The sequence below is a fragment of the Corvus hawaiiensis genome, chromosome 2, assembly GCF_020740725.1.
Source record: "Corvus hawaiiensis isolate bCorHaw1 chromosome 2, bCorHaw1.pri.cur, whole genome shotgun sequence".
Lineage (NCBI taxonomy): Eukaryota > Metazoa > Chordata > Aves > Passeriformes > Corvidae > Corvus > Corvus hawaiiensis.
Window position 1 is genome coordinate 113,087,405 of NC_063214.1, and position 16,382 is coordinate 113,103,786.

Genomic DNA, 16,382 nt, shown 5'->3' on the forward strand with positions numbered 1-16,382 from the left:
TTTGTGGAATCCTGTGAATTTCTAGCCTGCATGAAAACTCTGTAGCTATTCAGATGAAAATCACTGCAATGCAGAAATGTTTGCAAAGACAGGTTTCCTTTTTCTAAATTAAATACCATGTACATAACAAATGTCTTGTGTTTATAACTGCTTTATAAAGTATTAAAAGTTCTCTTTAGCAGGAAGGTATACAGTGTCTGGTTTTTTCCCTTATAAATGTTATTAAATATACATCTGCTTAATTTCATTCATGCAGAATTCAGAAAATATTTTAATTACTGTAATTTCTTATTATGAAGTAAATTAAAAAATTACTGGTACATTTTATATAAAAATACTCAGATTAATTTGCCTCAACCATTCTTGATTTTTTTTTTTCACCAGGGTGAATGCCTTAACTGAGTCACCCAAAGTAAAATCCATCACTATGCCATAAAAAACAGCCAGAGATGATCTGGTCAATAGCATAGTGCAACAAACACTGTTCTTGTTTCTCCAGCATAAAAATTATGAATTGCTTCCATTTAGCTTGGAGCAGTCAAAGACACACCCAATAGATTTCAAGCTTCTTTTAAATGTGGACCAAACAACAGTGTATTTTAGCTATCCTTCTCCTGAATTCACACAGGTCTGCAAAATTGTAAGAATTAGAATGAAATTCACAGGAAAGGAAAGAGGATGCATATAAATAAGTAATAATAAAATGTAAACGTGCCATGTTCCCCAAACCAAAGAAAACTTACTCAGAATTATCGAAAGAAAGAAAAATTCTGCTTGCTGACCAGATAAAAATTCTTCTATTGTAGCCAGAGCCTATAGCTCCAGGTAGGTTACCAATGTGAACCCTCCAGCTGTAAGAGTCTATCTTTCATCACTTATATTTGCCATGGAAAGATGACACTTCCAATTATATCTATTAGCTGGTCCAAATACTTTGCACCATGTGTGTTTCTAGGAAGAATATCATACAGCTTTACCTCCCGGATTCTGGCAACTCAGAATTTTCACATCCAGTTTTGGGTTTCAGCCTCTCAGCTGCTATGTCTGTCAGTACTAGCACCTACCCTGCTCTAGAGAGTTTGGAGCCAGCCCTCTAACCAAAAAATGTAGCGTGTAAGTATTTTACTGAAGGAGAAACCAACTTATTCATGACCAGAAGGGTGTTATTCAACTGAGAATCCAAGTCTGCGGGGACTGATTCTAAACTAAGGTCTTGAGTGCTGTTGCAGAAATACAAAACACACATAATATGTGAAAAAAGGAATTATCGAAGAAATCAGTATTGTGCAGTTGGCAATCACACAGTTGTAATGCTGAGGATGAGACAGTACTTCTCAAACTGGAGATTGTAAAACGCCTTTTGAAAGGCAGCAAGAGAACTGTATAAGAAAATATGTCTATAGCCAAATAGTTTTAAATTACTCATCTCTAAACAGTAATGACAACTCATTTAACAAAACAATGGCCTGAAATGAAGAAAAAAATGTTTTAATAGCATATGCTTATAACTGTAGCTCCTATACCTTGAGAGCATTATGTTTAGTCCTCAATAGCTGTTGTTTTTTCTTTATTTCCTCACGTTTTTTCTCATCTGTGACTCCCTTTTGCAGCCTCTCGCCCCTTTGCAGCAATTCTTTCACTGTGCTCTCATCCTCTTCACTCTGAGTTGAAAAAATAACCGATAAAATGTGCATTTTAATCTAATTATTACTTAAGTACTAGTAGATATGACTATGCTAAAGTAATCACGTAACAGCTACTTGCAGTTGTATATTGATGATCGAGTAACTTTTACTTGCTTTCTACAATATATGCAGAGGGATAAAAGTAAGACAGCATCTGCAAATCTATAGATGTTTGATATTAGATCTTATGTGGCATCCAGTGTAAAAGCATTAAAAAATTAGAGGCAAAAGTTTTAAATATATTTTACTTTCAAACAAAAAGAATAGATATATGTAAAATATTCTAAATCACTGTCAGTAGAAATTGAAATTGCTAGTATGCTGGCAGACCACACAATTACTGACCATTCTGTGTATCATCACACTGCAAACCAGCTATTCTGACAGGGAAAATTATATCACTATTTTTTATGTAGAAGCCTTCTACAAATCCATGAATCTTTGAAGCTGAATCTATGTCACAGCTTCTGGGAGTATCTTGAACCATGCTAAGCATTTGATGTAAAGAAAGGGAACAAAATACACTCAAGTAGTGGAAGCTGCCCCATCAAACTTGATTCACTTAGGATTTACCACTGCAGCACACACAGCCTTAAATTTTATTTTTCCTGCATAAAAAAAAGAAAGTCCTGTAATGATCCTTCCAGCAGTGATATGAAACAGACACCTTCAAAGAATTCCTTAAAAGTAAAATAACATTCAGTCTTTATATCAGTTGTAAACAAATATATATTTGATCTTGCTGAGGACTCAAGAAGAGAGGGTTCTAAAGACAAATCTCCCTTATTGTCCAGCCAAGAAATATCATCCCTCTGAAAATCACTCTGGAGAAAACACACCACAATTTCAATAGTAGCAAAGCACTACAGTATTTTACTCTTCTTTTTCCTTCCCCCCTGTTCCCCCCCCACCTAATATGAATAAAGGGTTTTACTACTTGCACCAATAAAACATAAGTAATAAAGCTTACCACAGCCACAAAACCTATTTACATTAAATGCTATAAGCAGATTGGTTAAGAACAAATTGGCAAGTGGCATTTCCTTTCAAGAGCATTTATTTTTTCTGAATGCTTTCTTTCACTATATTGCCTACTTAGATACATCATTCTGACTTTTCCTGGTCTTCATAGTACTACAGAGATTTTAATATTCATTCCATATTCTTTAATACTGCTGGTACTAGTATAGAACCCATGGATAACATTCCTGGTCTGCTTAGTGTTCTCCTAAGGGACAAGAAATGTTTTTCTGACAAACTAAAAATTAAGTTAGTACAAAAAAAATTACTTAATGCTAATATGGACTTTTGATTTTATAATATATTAGCATAGCAAAATTTTGCCCAAGTTATATCTAAAGATCCTGACACAAATATGGGTTTCTGATTTTCACTCAGGTTTTTTCATCTCCCTGCTTATTTTTCTCAGACTTCCATTTCAACCAAATTACCATATCTTTACTGAAGTCCTCCTCTTTCAGATTCACTCCCTGCTGAATTTCAACCTCCAGTGGTTCAAGCATTTTTTGTATATCGAAGTCAAATTGCTCCAATTCCTTCAAAGGAATGAAGGGCTGAAATGGGAGAAATAAAAAGATTACTTATTTAAAGGACACATTTATAGTTTTATTAGAAACAGAAATGAAAAGAGATATCAGTGCTAGCCCCTATTGCTGAAACAATGGTAGACTTTCCAAAACATTGAAAAATATCTACATCACACTCAAAATACCCAAAGATACAAACAAAGGTAAGAATTTATGTAGAATTTCCATATAAGTAAACAAAAGAATTTTATGGTGAGTGAAATTTATAAAGGAAAAAATAAAACATATTGTCACATTTGTGTGTAAGAACAAGTCCAAATAAATAGTAAAATATTTTTCTAGAAAAATAAATGTTTACACTATTTGGTTAAGTCTGGTTTGTCAGAAATTGTTCATCCAGCCACAAGCAGTCCATTCAGATGAAAAAAACCCTACTATTAATAATTAAGAAATTTTTAATGTTAATCTTGTTCAGTTTTGAAATCATTTTTCTCTCACAAATAGCAGAAGTGTCAGGTGAATTATACAAAACAAAGGACAGAAAATCTTTGTGTAAGATATTCCCCTAATAGTATTTTATAACACATTGGGACAAAAATCAACAAAACTTCAGCTGTCGTTTCAAAAAGCCTCAACAAAAATTCAGGAACAAAAAAATGTCAACCAAAAAAAAAAAAAAAAAAAGTAGGCTCAATTCTCCCAAAATAAAGCACAGTATAATTATGGTGCTTTAGTTTAGTACAGTTCTGAACTCTCCTACAAGTGCTACTTATTAACAACAGTACACTCCCTTCTGTTGATCTGACACAAGTGCCTGTGAATAGTTTAATGTACAGTATATAATGTATTTATTAAGTGCATTGCAAATGATCAACAGAAAATTTTTCTTCTTTCAAAGCTCTAAATGCAAGAAGAAGAAAGAAAATCTGATTCTTGCATAAAATTTAGACTTAGAGGTAATTAATGTTTTTTGATGATCTAGGAACTCTTGGACATACAACCTGTCTTCTTACTAAAGACATAAGCACATTATATCCTAACTAGTTCTCTTTTACTCTTTCCTCTGGTACAATTAGCAATTATTATATGCAAAATTTGTAATGAAGATGGAAACAATAAAAATTAATCAGTTAAAACACGAAAGACTGGATGCCAAATGAAATCTGTTTCCAGATGACCTGGAAGACTCAGGGTAAAAAAGCCTTAATTGTATCTGGTTGATTAACTTAACAACAAAAAAAATTTGCACACTTACAAACACTAATGGAAACATAATAATGTACAATATTTATAGAGAATAATACTGTGCTCACAAATTTTCATTAAGAGGCTCAGAATTACACTCATCATGCACTTCAGCTGAGTTAAAGATAATAGAAAACTACACAGTAATTTCTTCTCCAATGCACTGAAGCATATTTTCTAAAGTACTTAAATCTCATTAAAAGACAAACCAACTAATACAATTGGAATATAAATTTATAGTCTCTGAAAGAGGCTAAAAACAGTAATAAAAAGGAAAGTGGAAGGAAAAATACTAAATTAATTTGAGTAATTGAATGATGTTCAAAGACTACTTGAAAATGTTAAGTCTCATTTCAGTACACTATGAAGATTCTGTTAATTCAGCACATGAAATTATATACTACCATTCACTGACTTAATGGGTCATTTCTTACTTACTTCACTGTTGTACTGATTATTGTTAGTATTTGAAAAAATATAGCTAATTTGAAGACAGATGAGAAATTGTTGAAAATAGGTTATGAGAGCTTTCAATCCTCTTGAATTTATGTTTTAATCTTTCACGGAGAAAAAAAAAAAAAACCTTAATATGGGGAAAAAAACCAAAAACACTTAGGAAGCATATCATCCCATAATAATAATAATTTTCCAGCTCATGAAGCTGAAATCATAAGTGCAATTACTGACGTTATACAGGTAGACAGTAAAAAAGTACCCAGTAATTTGGTTCTTTACCCAAATGCATATAGCAAGTCAGTAGAATAGTCAATAATTCAGACCAGTTTTTACCTCTCTATCTGATGCAATACTTATTATTAAAAGTATCCTTTGCCAATCATATTCTACCTGCACATTCCAAAGTCCTGGAAAGGGTCCTCTAAATTCTAATTTACCAATATAATTTGTGTGCTGTAGTAATTTCTCTCATTTTGCTGGGCACTTCTCTAAATCTTAGCGTGGTGTTGCCAATTCCAGCCCACCTTGTCTTCAGAAATGGAAGTAAACCTGAGAGACAAGGCTGCAGGTGGAAGACATTTGCAGGCTGTGTTCTGCAGACACTTCTTCTTGATAAGCATCTTTTGTGCCTTCTTTGAGTGAGCCCACAACATGCAGTGCAAACACTGAACCCCCAAAAAGCCATCTACAGGCAGTTCCATTCTTCCCTAGGACAAGCAGTAATTTCACAGGATCCTACCAAAGGCTGCATCAGCTCTGTACATTTACAAGAACAGACTGCAGACAGCAGGTGTTCAGAGCAAAACCATCAGATAACACAGTTGTTTGGGCTCCTTGCAAAGATATCCTCAGTCTACAGTTTGTACATGTGTAAGAAGTAGGTAAGAAGTTGGAATGGCAGAAATACTACCGATGGCCATTAGGAAAAAAATTGTTACCCTTACTCAGAAGACATTATTTCATTTAAGAAATGAACCCTAAAGAAACCCAAATATCCACAAAGATGTGCTGATTAGGCAGAATACTGAGCCCTGCACAGACCCCAGACAACTCATGGAAACCATGTCTCTTTGCTTATGCTTTTTGTCAAGCTTATTTCCTGCTTTGCCATGGATCCTCTGCACATTTATTTCCAGTGCTACTGCAGTGACCAGCAATAATAGTTTAGATCAGGATCCATGCATTCCCATATCCTATATACCAACCTGCATGGCTGCCTGATTTAATCTGCTGAATAGCTCTTCAGAATAAAGGCAGCAAATAAATGGAGAAAGTAGGTGGTTTATGTCCTTCTTCATTCCAATTCAGAAACCACAATTTGGCTAAAAATTACCTAATCTATGCTGAATTCATATTTAACAGTCAAACTGGTTGTACAGATGAGTAGTTGAAGTAGAATTGATATAATCTCTACCTATTTCTATCCTGTGAATCCCAGACTCACAGGAAAAGACTAAATGCAATTGAAGAAAAATTAACTCTCAAAACCCAATGTATATGAAAAAACGCTACTCATACTTTGAGAAGTTAGAGACTTACTAATTCTCAGATGTTCGGTTTTTGTAAGTTAATGAAGTAATCATTGTTACACTCAAATAAAGTCAGTGAATACTTCTAATCATGAAACAGTGAAAAAAGACCTTAATGCCAAAACCCCCAAATCTTCACTCTTAATAAAAAATAAATCCTTAGGCTCTACATTGTTTTGCTTTAAAAGCTTAGTTTTTGGAGGAACTGCAGCCCACCATGTAGTTGCAATTGTACACCTTATACAAACACCATTTTTTATGCATCTCCTTACGGAAGCAAGTCCTCCTACCTTTACACTCTTTATTCTTTGTGATATAGTTGCAAATCGCTGGTTGAGCTCTGAGAGTTTAGGCTCTACTACTTTCCTGCAGTGATCCCCACGGTTTGTCATCAAGTCTCTGGCCTGGTCACGCACAGAGTCCACCTTGGGGTGAATGTCATTCAGCTCAGCCTTTAAGCGCTACAGTCCGTGAGCAAGAGACAGGGCTTGAAGTTAGTAATAAATGCAAAGAGAGAGAAAGAGAGAGAGAGAGAAAGTGTGCAAAGGAATAGGGAGCAAAACCACAAAGCAAATTCAGATAATTATGCAAGAGTGTGTAAATCCAGTAGAAACACCTTAGATAACATTCCCACTCATATCCCTCAAATTTATAGCAGGAAAGTATCTACATGTCTGTTTTAATATCTCTTAGAGGAAATTAATGGTGATCATTATTTCTAAGCAGATTCTTATCTGCAATAATATTGCAGCATATTTCAGGATGCACTGAACTATTCTATGTTCCTAAAGCTAGGAAGAGCTGCTAATTCATGTATTATAGAACTTGCAGGTATAATTGTTGCTTTCATTATGTCAAAGTTCAGGCAATTAAAAATGACCAGAATAACAAAGGAAAAAAAAAAAAGGGGCAAAATCCTTTATCCTGTGCAATAGTAATCGTAACAGTAAGCAGTACAGGCAGAGGCCAAAAAAGATAGCAAGGCATTTGGGAATCAGAAATACAGTTGGGCATTAAGAATTACATTTCACTGTCTGCATGAAATGCCTTTGTGCAATGCAAAAAACATATAAACAGGTATTGATGATTTTACTTTGTGTCTGATTGTGGCAGAATCGTTCCTTCATCTACAAAAACCAGTCTTGTAGTCCTGCTGAGATCAATGAGGCATCGATTTATGTTCTGCCTTGGAGTTTTTAAAATTTTGCTGTAGTAAATGGCATCATTATGTTAGTGTCAGCAATACAATTCTGATTTGGATTTGCGAACTCTTACTCAGATAGTATGTACTGACCATGGAGTTCAATACAAAGTAAACTTTCACATTGACTTCAGAAGAAAAAGAAAAATCCCTACAGATAATAATTTGGTGTTGTTCTTAAAGAAGGTATTTTAAATGAGATAGTTAACATTCACATCCATATTACAAGGTAATTTTCCATCAGTGGGTCAAAAGATGCAGTTGGCCAACTACAACCTTCTGCTCAGTACGCTAACCCAGGATTCTACAGCTAGTTCACTATATAATATTCTTCTCTATGTTGTTAATATGGCCTCAATGTAAACAATGTTTATAGAATTAAGACAATCATATGACAGAGATATCATAGATATCGGAAAAGAAAACAGAAATACAATTTAAAATGAAGGGGACAGAAAAAAAAAAGATTTTGCTCAAACAAAACAAAAACTTGTGTTAAAGGAGTATTTTCCAGCAGACATACGTTTAATAATCTGCTGTTCTACTCACCAGGATGTTCCTGAAACTTATAATAACAATCTGATTTTATTTCTGCGGGGATTTTATTTTGGTATTGCAGAGCAAATTTATTAAGTAATCTAAAAGCTGCCAGAGGGTAGCTTTATCACAGAAAAAAATCAATTTGCGATTCCTTTTGAAATATGCTAGTTTTGACACAGTCCTTTTTAGAATAAAATTAATGCTTTCCAGAAAACCACTTTTTTTTACCTTAAGAATTTCCTCTTTTTGCTGGGGTTTTTGTTTGTCAGATTCATCCAACAGTATTTCAGCACGATACATCCAAGTAGTGACATTAGCTATATTCTGATCAAAAGCCTCCATGTGCTTTTGATATTCCTGTATGTGGAAAAGGTAAATACTGCATACAAAAAATGTAATCAGAACTGAAATAGCAACTGTAGTTACGCCAACTGTGGCAAACATACACACATTATGACACTATGAAAACTTTTTTGTTTTACACAGTAACTTCTTGTTTTGTGAAGGATAGAATCTGTTTGTTTGCTTCACTTTACATGTTAGGTTTCTTTAAAAAGACATTCTATGGGAGAGAGAGAGAGAGACAGGCAGCAGCATGATAAAATCACAGCAAGACATGGGTGTTGGCAGCACAGAGAGGCTGCTGAGAGGAACAGGAAGCTATTAGCCAGACCTACTGCAGGTGCAAAGGGGTGTTTCCCAAGAATGAGGTACAGAATTCATTTTGGAAAGCCAGTAAGTTGACTGAAACTCAGAGAGCCACAAGGATGCACTTGCAAAATCACAGTCAAGACTGGGAGCTTTGTGCGTAAAACTTTTATTGATATTTTATCTAACTTCTCTGCTTTGAGACTTTGCTTTTTAAAAGTTATTCTAGTTGATATTCTGATTAATCTTCATTTCTCTGCTTCATTTAAAACTTGGTATTTTCTGGTGAGCTCACTAGAATGTGGCCTATGCATATCCCACACAATACATATGCAAATCACACACCCAAGATCAAAGGTATTACAGTTCCTTTGGCCCCCAAATGTATGTACCTTTATCTTACACTGTTCTAAAATTGGTAAAAAAACCTCAACTACCTCTCTTAGATCTTTTATCATGTGCTTTAGCTAATATTAACCATAGAATCCAAAGCACAGAAAGAGAGGATGTACAGGAATACATAACTATATGAATCTGTAAACTCCACCATATGCTTCTTGTAATCAGCTCCACATTGAATCTGTGTACCTACACGATTCTGAATGAAATTCTTAAGTTTTCCTGATACTTTCACCTGGATACTGCACTCAGCTGAGGAAGCCCTTTAGTGATGTTATAAATTTATTGCCAAAATATTTGTAATGCAGCCATACAGACTCTAGTGGAGCTCTAATACATCAAGCTCTGAAAAGTCATGATCAAGGCCAGAATACCCTTAAAATCATTTCAGTTTCTCTGGGGTGAAACTTCATTCCCATGCTCTCAGGAACAGAAACAGCATGCAAGATTTCCCAAAGCATTCTGACAGCCCAGTGGTTAAGACCCTTCTGTAGTTATGGGTTCAAACTGTTACCTCTTCATGACAGAATGTATTTGAAGGCAGAATAAAGTTCTGGGACTATCCGTAGTTTGAGGCAGCTAGGCCTGAGGCTCCTGAATCTGTGAAATGTGTATTAGGGATTTTACTGCCTACTAGGCTTAATCTGGTTCCCTTAAGGAATTACCCCCACCTAAACATGCCCTATAAAACTATCCAAGGGAGGATCAGGAAGTTCTGAAAGACCAGATCACAGTCCTTCAGCACATCAGGTGTGCACCCTGAGCAGAGCTTATGATTTAGCTGCCTCTGAAATTAATCTAATTCACACACACCAGAACTACCCTGTGGGCCAAACCAACTTGCAAGTGGAAACTTATTTCCCAACTGTACTATTCCAAACAGAAAGGCTAATGCAGCCAAAAGTAGCTGATGTTGTTGCTATCAATACTAAGACTTACTCAACTTATTTGACTATTTTTTTCACTTGAGTCGTGCTGAAGTAGTCTCTGTCCTTGAAACTGCATTTCATTTATTGGGAAAAAAAACCTAAACCAAAAACAATGCAAGAACTATTGAGACAGACAGGACTGAAAACTGCTAACAATCAAGATTCCACTCAGTAATCAATCAGATTCTTGAAACATACACAGTGCATTAAACAACAATCAATCTGATTGTCTGTGTACCTGTGTATTCAATAAGCACAGTCCAAGGCACCAGAAAAAGCACTTCTATAAGGCTGGGCACATACAACTGGAAACCAACATTTCCTCTGTGTGAAGAAATGTATTTTCCTTACCAGTAACAGATTGAACCATTCCTCAGCACGTGAAGTTACCGCTTTCCAGTTACTGTTCAGCAGGCTGAGTTTATCGTCCACAAGACTTTCCTTGCCTTTCATCACTCCCTTCAAGTTCTCTCCTAAATCACTGATGCTCTTAAGCTGGACCTGGCGTTTCTCAATCTCCTTCCGTGTTGCCTACATGAGCAGAACAAGAAATAAAATTTCTGGGACTTAAAAATTATCCACACTGAGAACATGAAATATAAAAACAGGCAGCAAGTTTATACCAGAAAACACAGTCTAAGTTCCTACAGGAAGGGAAAGCATTCTGTGAAGAGCAGCAAGTACAAAGCAAATTATTCCTCTTGAACTCTGATAAAATTGCATATATTTTTTAATCTCACAATAGCTTGAATTTAAAAAGTGTGAATTATCTTTCAGTGTTCAAAATATAGTTTTAATACTTAATTATTGAAAAAGTAATCCACATTTTATAATATTTATACAAAGATGTTTAAAGTTACTTTTCATATAATAAAATTAGATAGTTATCAAACAGCACAAAGCTTACATAATAAATGGGACAATAATACAGCATCACGATGACATCTTAAGACATAAAACTCTATCAAAAATATTCTAGTGAATATTTTATTACTTTAATATTTTTAAATGCAATTTTTTTCAGAAGAAATCAAGTAATTTTCTTCCATTAAACTTGTTTCCTGATTGTAGAAATGCATATTTTCATTACATTCTCTTGGGATTTCATTCTGCAAACTAAAATACTAAAATAAGCTATTGCTCATGGCATTTCTAAGCTTGAATAACTAAAACATATATGCAGTGCTATAAAGTTAGGTTGCCAGCATCTCTTCCCACTGTTGTCTTCCTTATAGATCTAACTGATATGTAGCATAATTTACTCATTATTCCTGGCTTAATATCTGCTGCAACATGCAAGAAGTCCAACAAAAGCACCAAATCCCAACATATTTAGACAACTTGTGTAAAAGTGGGTGTTTAAAGAATAAACAGTGAGATGGCAATGCAAAGTATAGCAGTCTTGCTGAATACTCAAGCAGAGGCACAAACTCCTTACACCTAATTTCACATATAACCAGTTTTATGAGAGAAATTTATCTGAGATCCTTGGCACCTGATAGCAATGATCCAGGCATATAAATCTCTGCTTATAAAAGAAAGCTCCAAACAGAAACGAAGTGTTCCAAGCTGGACACAAACAGGAGAAAGGGAAGAAGCACTAGTCTCCAGAGACACTGATTTCTCATGGAAACTTGAATACAGTAAAAGAAGAAATACTTCAAAACAAATGGCAAACACAATTCTTCTATCTCAGGATGAATGCTGTTATGTGGTAGAATCCCACCTTTATGACCTCCACACTATCACATCTCTCATGGTCACAGATCAATATAATTTTGTTGATAATGTACTGATAATGAAAGTAGAATGCTCATTTTTCAGTAAAAACAGTATAAAATTATTCTTTTTGGTAAAATAGAACCTTAATAGTAGTTTAAACTTCTTCAGTGTGTCATGGTTAAAGCAGCAACTCACTTCCTGTGCTTAACAGAATTCATGATCTCATTTTACAGTGTTATTTCACAGAAAAGGTCTTACATATGTATTTCATGTAAGTATGAGAAATTTTCCACATTCTACCAATTTTCTAAAATACTGAGGATATGTAATAGAACCAAGGCATGATTGATGCAAATTATTCACAACATACTATATAATTATAGAATTTAAAAGGAGAGTTGAAAATTTCAGCACGTCCTTGTCAGATTAAAGGAAAAACATGCCCTCTTCTAGTATTGTTTTACCTATTTCACAGGAGGTGCAAAGTGTCATCATGAAAAAAGAATACACAAAGGATAAAATTTACCTTCAACTGAGGATGGAAAATTTTGATCAGCTTTATTTCTTTTTCTAAACAATTTACTTTCATTTGGAAAAGACTCTCTGAAGTGTATTTACCATGGTTTGTGGTTTCTTTTGTATTTTACACTTATGAAAACTCCCACCGATCTTGGGCTGAATAAATAAATATTAATCCCAACTAACAAACAGATGGATCAAATAATTAAATGTCTATTAAATAAAACTGCTACCCAAAAACCAGATGTGTAATTCCCTATGTGTAAGAAAGGAGTTATTCCTTTCAAAGTAAAGAAATAATGTAAACTAAAGACTAGGTGCACCTCTGGGTGATATGAATTTTAACATCCCTGTGTAATTGCAAGTAAGGGACATGAACCAAGTAAATCACACCTCCCCTCACCATCTTAAAAAAGCATTGTGGCCTTCAACACAATATTGAAATGACAAAAGTATCTTCCTCAATACTTCAAATCTCAGTTATTACAAATCCTTATGTATAAAATACTGGACCCACTGAATACAATCGAAAAATTAGCAGGGTCTGTAAAGTCAGTGGGATTCCACACTGCATTATCAGCTACCACTTCCTCTGTAGGTTATGATGTACACCAGTTAAACTAACTTCCTTTCACAACTTCAATAACACATTTTTGTTTTGTTTTTAATTTGTCATCTCTGCACTATATTCCTAAGAAGTTTATTTTTCTTTCCAGTATTACTAGAAAGCGATAGTCCACACATACTTTATTCACTGCAATATAACAGACAGCACTGGTAAATTTTCTGTTAAAAAAAAAAAAAATCAAAAGTACTGCTATTAATTCAGCAATATTTTATAAAACAAAAAAGAATGTGTCATGATGCCAGGATTTAAACAAGATTATTTCAGTAAAACTTGGGGAGTGGCTTTTAAATTCTCCTAATTTTTAAAGAGTAAGTTCCACACAGCCTTGCTGGATTTAAAATCCCTTCTGGTTGCCGTAACATCAAATTGCATTCCAGCTGTGCAGTTTATTTGGAAATATATAAGAAAGTTGTAGAATTTTAACTACAGAATTAATAGAATTAGCTCTGCAAGTTAAGAATGAGATTTAAAACACTTAACACCTTAAAAAAATCCAAACCCCCAAGTCCCAACCACCACAATGTGTACAACATGAAACATTAACAAATAAAGTCGTGAAACTCTTCCCAGAAAGATTAGGCAAGTTATGTGTTTTGATTTTGTGTGTTTATCAGGGTGAAACTATGTAACAGAAATAAAATACATAAATGTAGGAGTTGGGAAGAAGCTATTTTTCTGATATAATCATGGCATCTTGGGAAAACAAAAACATGTAAACAAAAGATAGAACTAAACATCGTAACACCGAACATTCACTCAGAGCTGTGAAAATTTATCAGCAATGTTGAACAGTTCCCAAACAGATTATATTAATTCTGCTATTCATCACTATAGTGAAGTTATTACATTCACTTTTTTTTTTCCTTTAAGAGTAGTATATTTATTTATAAAATAAAATCTTATTCAAGCGTGTATTACCTGCTGGAAGAGAAAGGTTCCATATTACTTCCAGGAAAGACATCTCCATTAAAATGTGTATACAAATTATACAGATTATATTAAGGAGAAATATATATTTGTATATATTTATATATAGTCAACCTTTCTTTATATATGCCACTATTTAGGATCCCATCTACTAGCAGGTACAAGAGTTAAGATGATGGGAATCTCTCCCCATTCAAACTTCAGTTAGACAGAATTCTGAAGTGCCTCTTTGGAAGAAACGTCTGTACTCCCACTTTTCTGAAGTACCAGTTATGGCTATTTGGTACAGAATACCGCAATGGAAATTCTCTGACCCAAAAAATTCATTTCTGTGTCACTGAGTGAAATGGTTTTTGGTTTTTTTTTTTTGTTTGTTTGTTTGGGTTTTTTTTGTTTGGTTTTTTTTGTTTTTTTTTTACTTTGAAAGGAGTTGTTATTCTTTTCTCACTCGTGGTCATAAGAAATATTTTGGTAGACTGCTTTGATCAAAACTGGGGGATTACACCACCATGGAACTCCCAGGACTTGAACACTTCCAAGAGAAATGGCATCTAGGTTCCTGGCATCCAGAAAACTAAAGCAGACAGACCCTGGTGGAATTCTGCATGCAGAGCATGTCTCAGGTGATTAGTTCCTAATCCCATTCCCAGAAACATCAGAACAGCAAGAGGGAGAATCTGAGCTTCCCTTGTACCAGTTTCATTCATCAAAACCTCAGGCAAGGAATTGCAGTACAAAATAAAAGTTCTATTTCAAAAACAGTTTTGGGTGGGTTGAAATCCGTGCACAAGGCAAATCATGCTGCAGTGTGTAAAGTCATAGGGATGAGCTTCGCTGAGAATTTATAAGAGGTTTGTAGCTGCATATAAAAATATTTTACCTACTTTAAATATGGATCCATAGGATGACAGGATGAATCATGTTAGAACAAATAATTGCAGTTCCCTGTGCAGATATTTACACTTTGAGTGCTGTTCACAGTTCTGTCTCTGATCCTACTGCTCTGCGACATACTCCTTATCTTTCAGTTTACTAAAAAATACTTAAAAGGTTTTTTGTTACAACTGTTTTGGTCTTTTTACTTGATGGCTTTGGTTTACTGTGATGGTTTTTGTACGTCCCTCCCATCACCAAATACCAGCTAGGCATTAATTATGTTTGAAAACAGACAGTACATAGAAACGGGCTTTTTTCTGGGTTTTATGTTTTGTTTTGTTTTTCTGAAGATGTGGTGAAAAGGGCTTCTGAGGTATACTTTATAATGGTAAAACTACCATGTACCAAGATGAACAGCTGATGCATTTTTTCAAACAAACGAGAATTGTAAGTAAATGCAGGGGATAGTATATTTAACCATGATGGTCATTAACATATGTAGATTAAAAAATGCAATAACAATTAATGAGTGAAGAAAAGTTCTGTGTGCCTTTACACTGCTTGTGTGCAGTGGATTACTTGTAAATACTCTTTGAAATTTGAATCTTTCTAAAAGAAATTAGGTTGCTCAGCTCTTACAGGTGGGATTCCAGAATTAAACAGAAGCTGACATTATGGTCTTCTCAGTGGTTGATTATACATATTTATTTGTTTATTTACAGCACATCTTTTATTTTTATTGCATTTTGGCAAGTGACTATGAATCAGTTGCCACAATTTACAGTTTGTCTTCTTTTACAGATATTACTGACAGGAAATATGTCGCTAAATGTAATTCTAGGTACTTCAAGTCAACTTTATACTCACTGGTATTACACACTGTGTTAAAAAATCAGATTAAAGCATTGGCAGAGTCATACTGCTGATAGTAGGGAGTGATACAGAATTTTCCTGGTAATACCATCTGCCATTTCCTTTTTAAGAACATGGTTTCCTGGCAATCTAATTCTTATCAGTCCGGTTCCTGATTAAAAGACAAATAAACCCTGCAGTTCTTAATGTCTTCAGTGATAAATATGTTCACTAAATCAGACTTCTAATTATAAACGGATTTCTAATATCCAACGTTTAATGACTATCTTTCCACCCGCATGTCATTTTTCTTATCTATTATAACAGAACTGAATTCAAATGGAAAAATTTAACTTGTTTCTGCTGAACAGAAATGCAGGATTTACAGTATATTGCCCATCTCATTTCACATAGCCAAGTTTTTGTTCCATTCTTAGAAAAATTCTACACAGGAATAAATAACACATTTCCCTTGATGTCCAGATTAATGCTATCTTTCACTAACTTCATTTCCTATTCAAAATGGACATTCCTTTTTACTTCTAGGTGTTTATACCTTGAAGACAATGTTCACATGTATGATTTCTTTTATTGTCAACTCTAATTATCTTTGTAACCCTCTGAGCTCTTTTCACTTTTAAGAAGTCTTGGGTGTTGAAAATGAATTAGAAATAAGTGT

The 16,382-nt window shown here is 34.4% G+C and overlaps 1 protein-coding gene across 12 annotated transcripts in view; it reads right to left on the minus strand.

The window, feature by feature from the left end:
• The window catches only part of DMD (dystrophin), a 1,090,817-nt gene that overhangs the window by 617,969 nt on the left and 456,466 nt on the right, over window positions 1-16,382 (minus strand). For 11 of the 12 annotated variants that reach the window (XM_048288642.1, XM_048288670.1, XM_048288689.1 and 8 more), the window contains 5 exons: window positions 10,531-10,710; window positions 8,432-8,560; window positions 6,753-6,923; window positions 3,137-3,259; window positions 1,524-1,661 (listed from right to left, as the gene is read on the minus strand). In XM_048288642.1, coding sequence (XP_048144599.1) covers window positions 1,524-1,661; window positions 3,137-3,259; window positions 6,753-6,923; window positions 8,432-8,560; window positions 10,531-10,710 — 741 coding nt within the window. The remainder of the gene's footprint in view (window positions 1-1,523; window positions 1,662-3,136; window positions 3,260-6,752; window positions 6,924-8,431; window positions 8,561-10,530; window positions 10,711-16,382) is intronic. The other variant, XM_048288700.1, reaches the window with a different exon arrangement.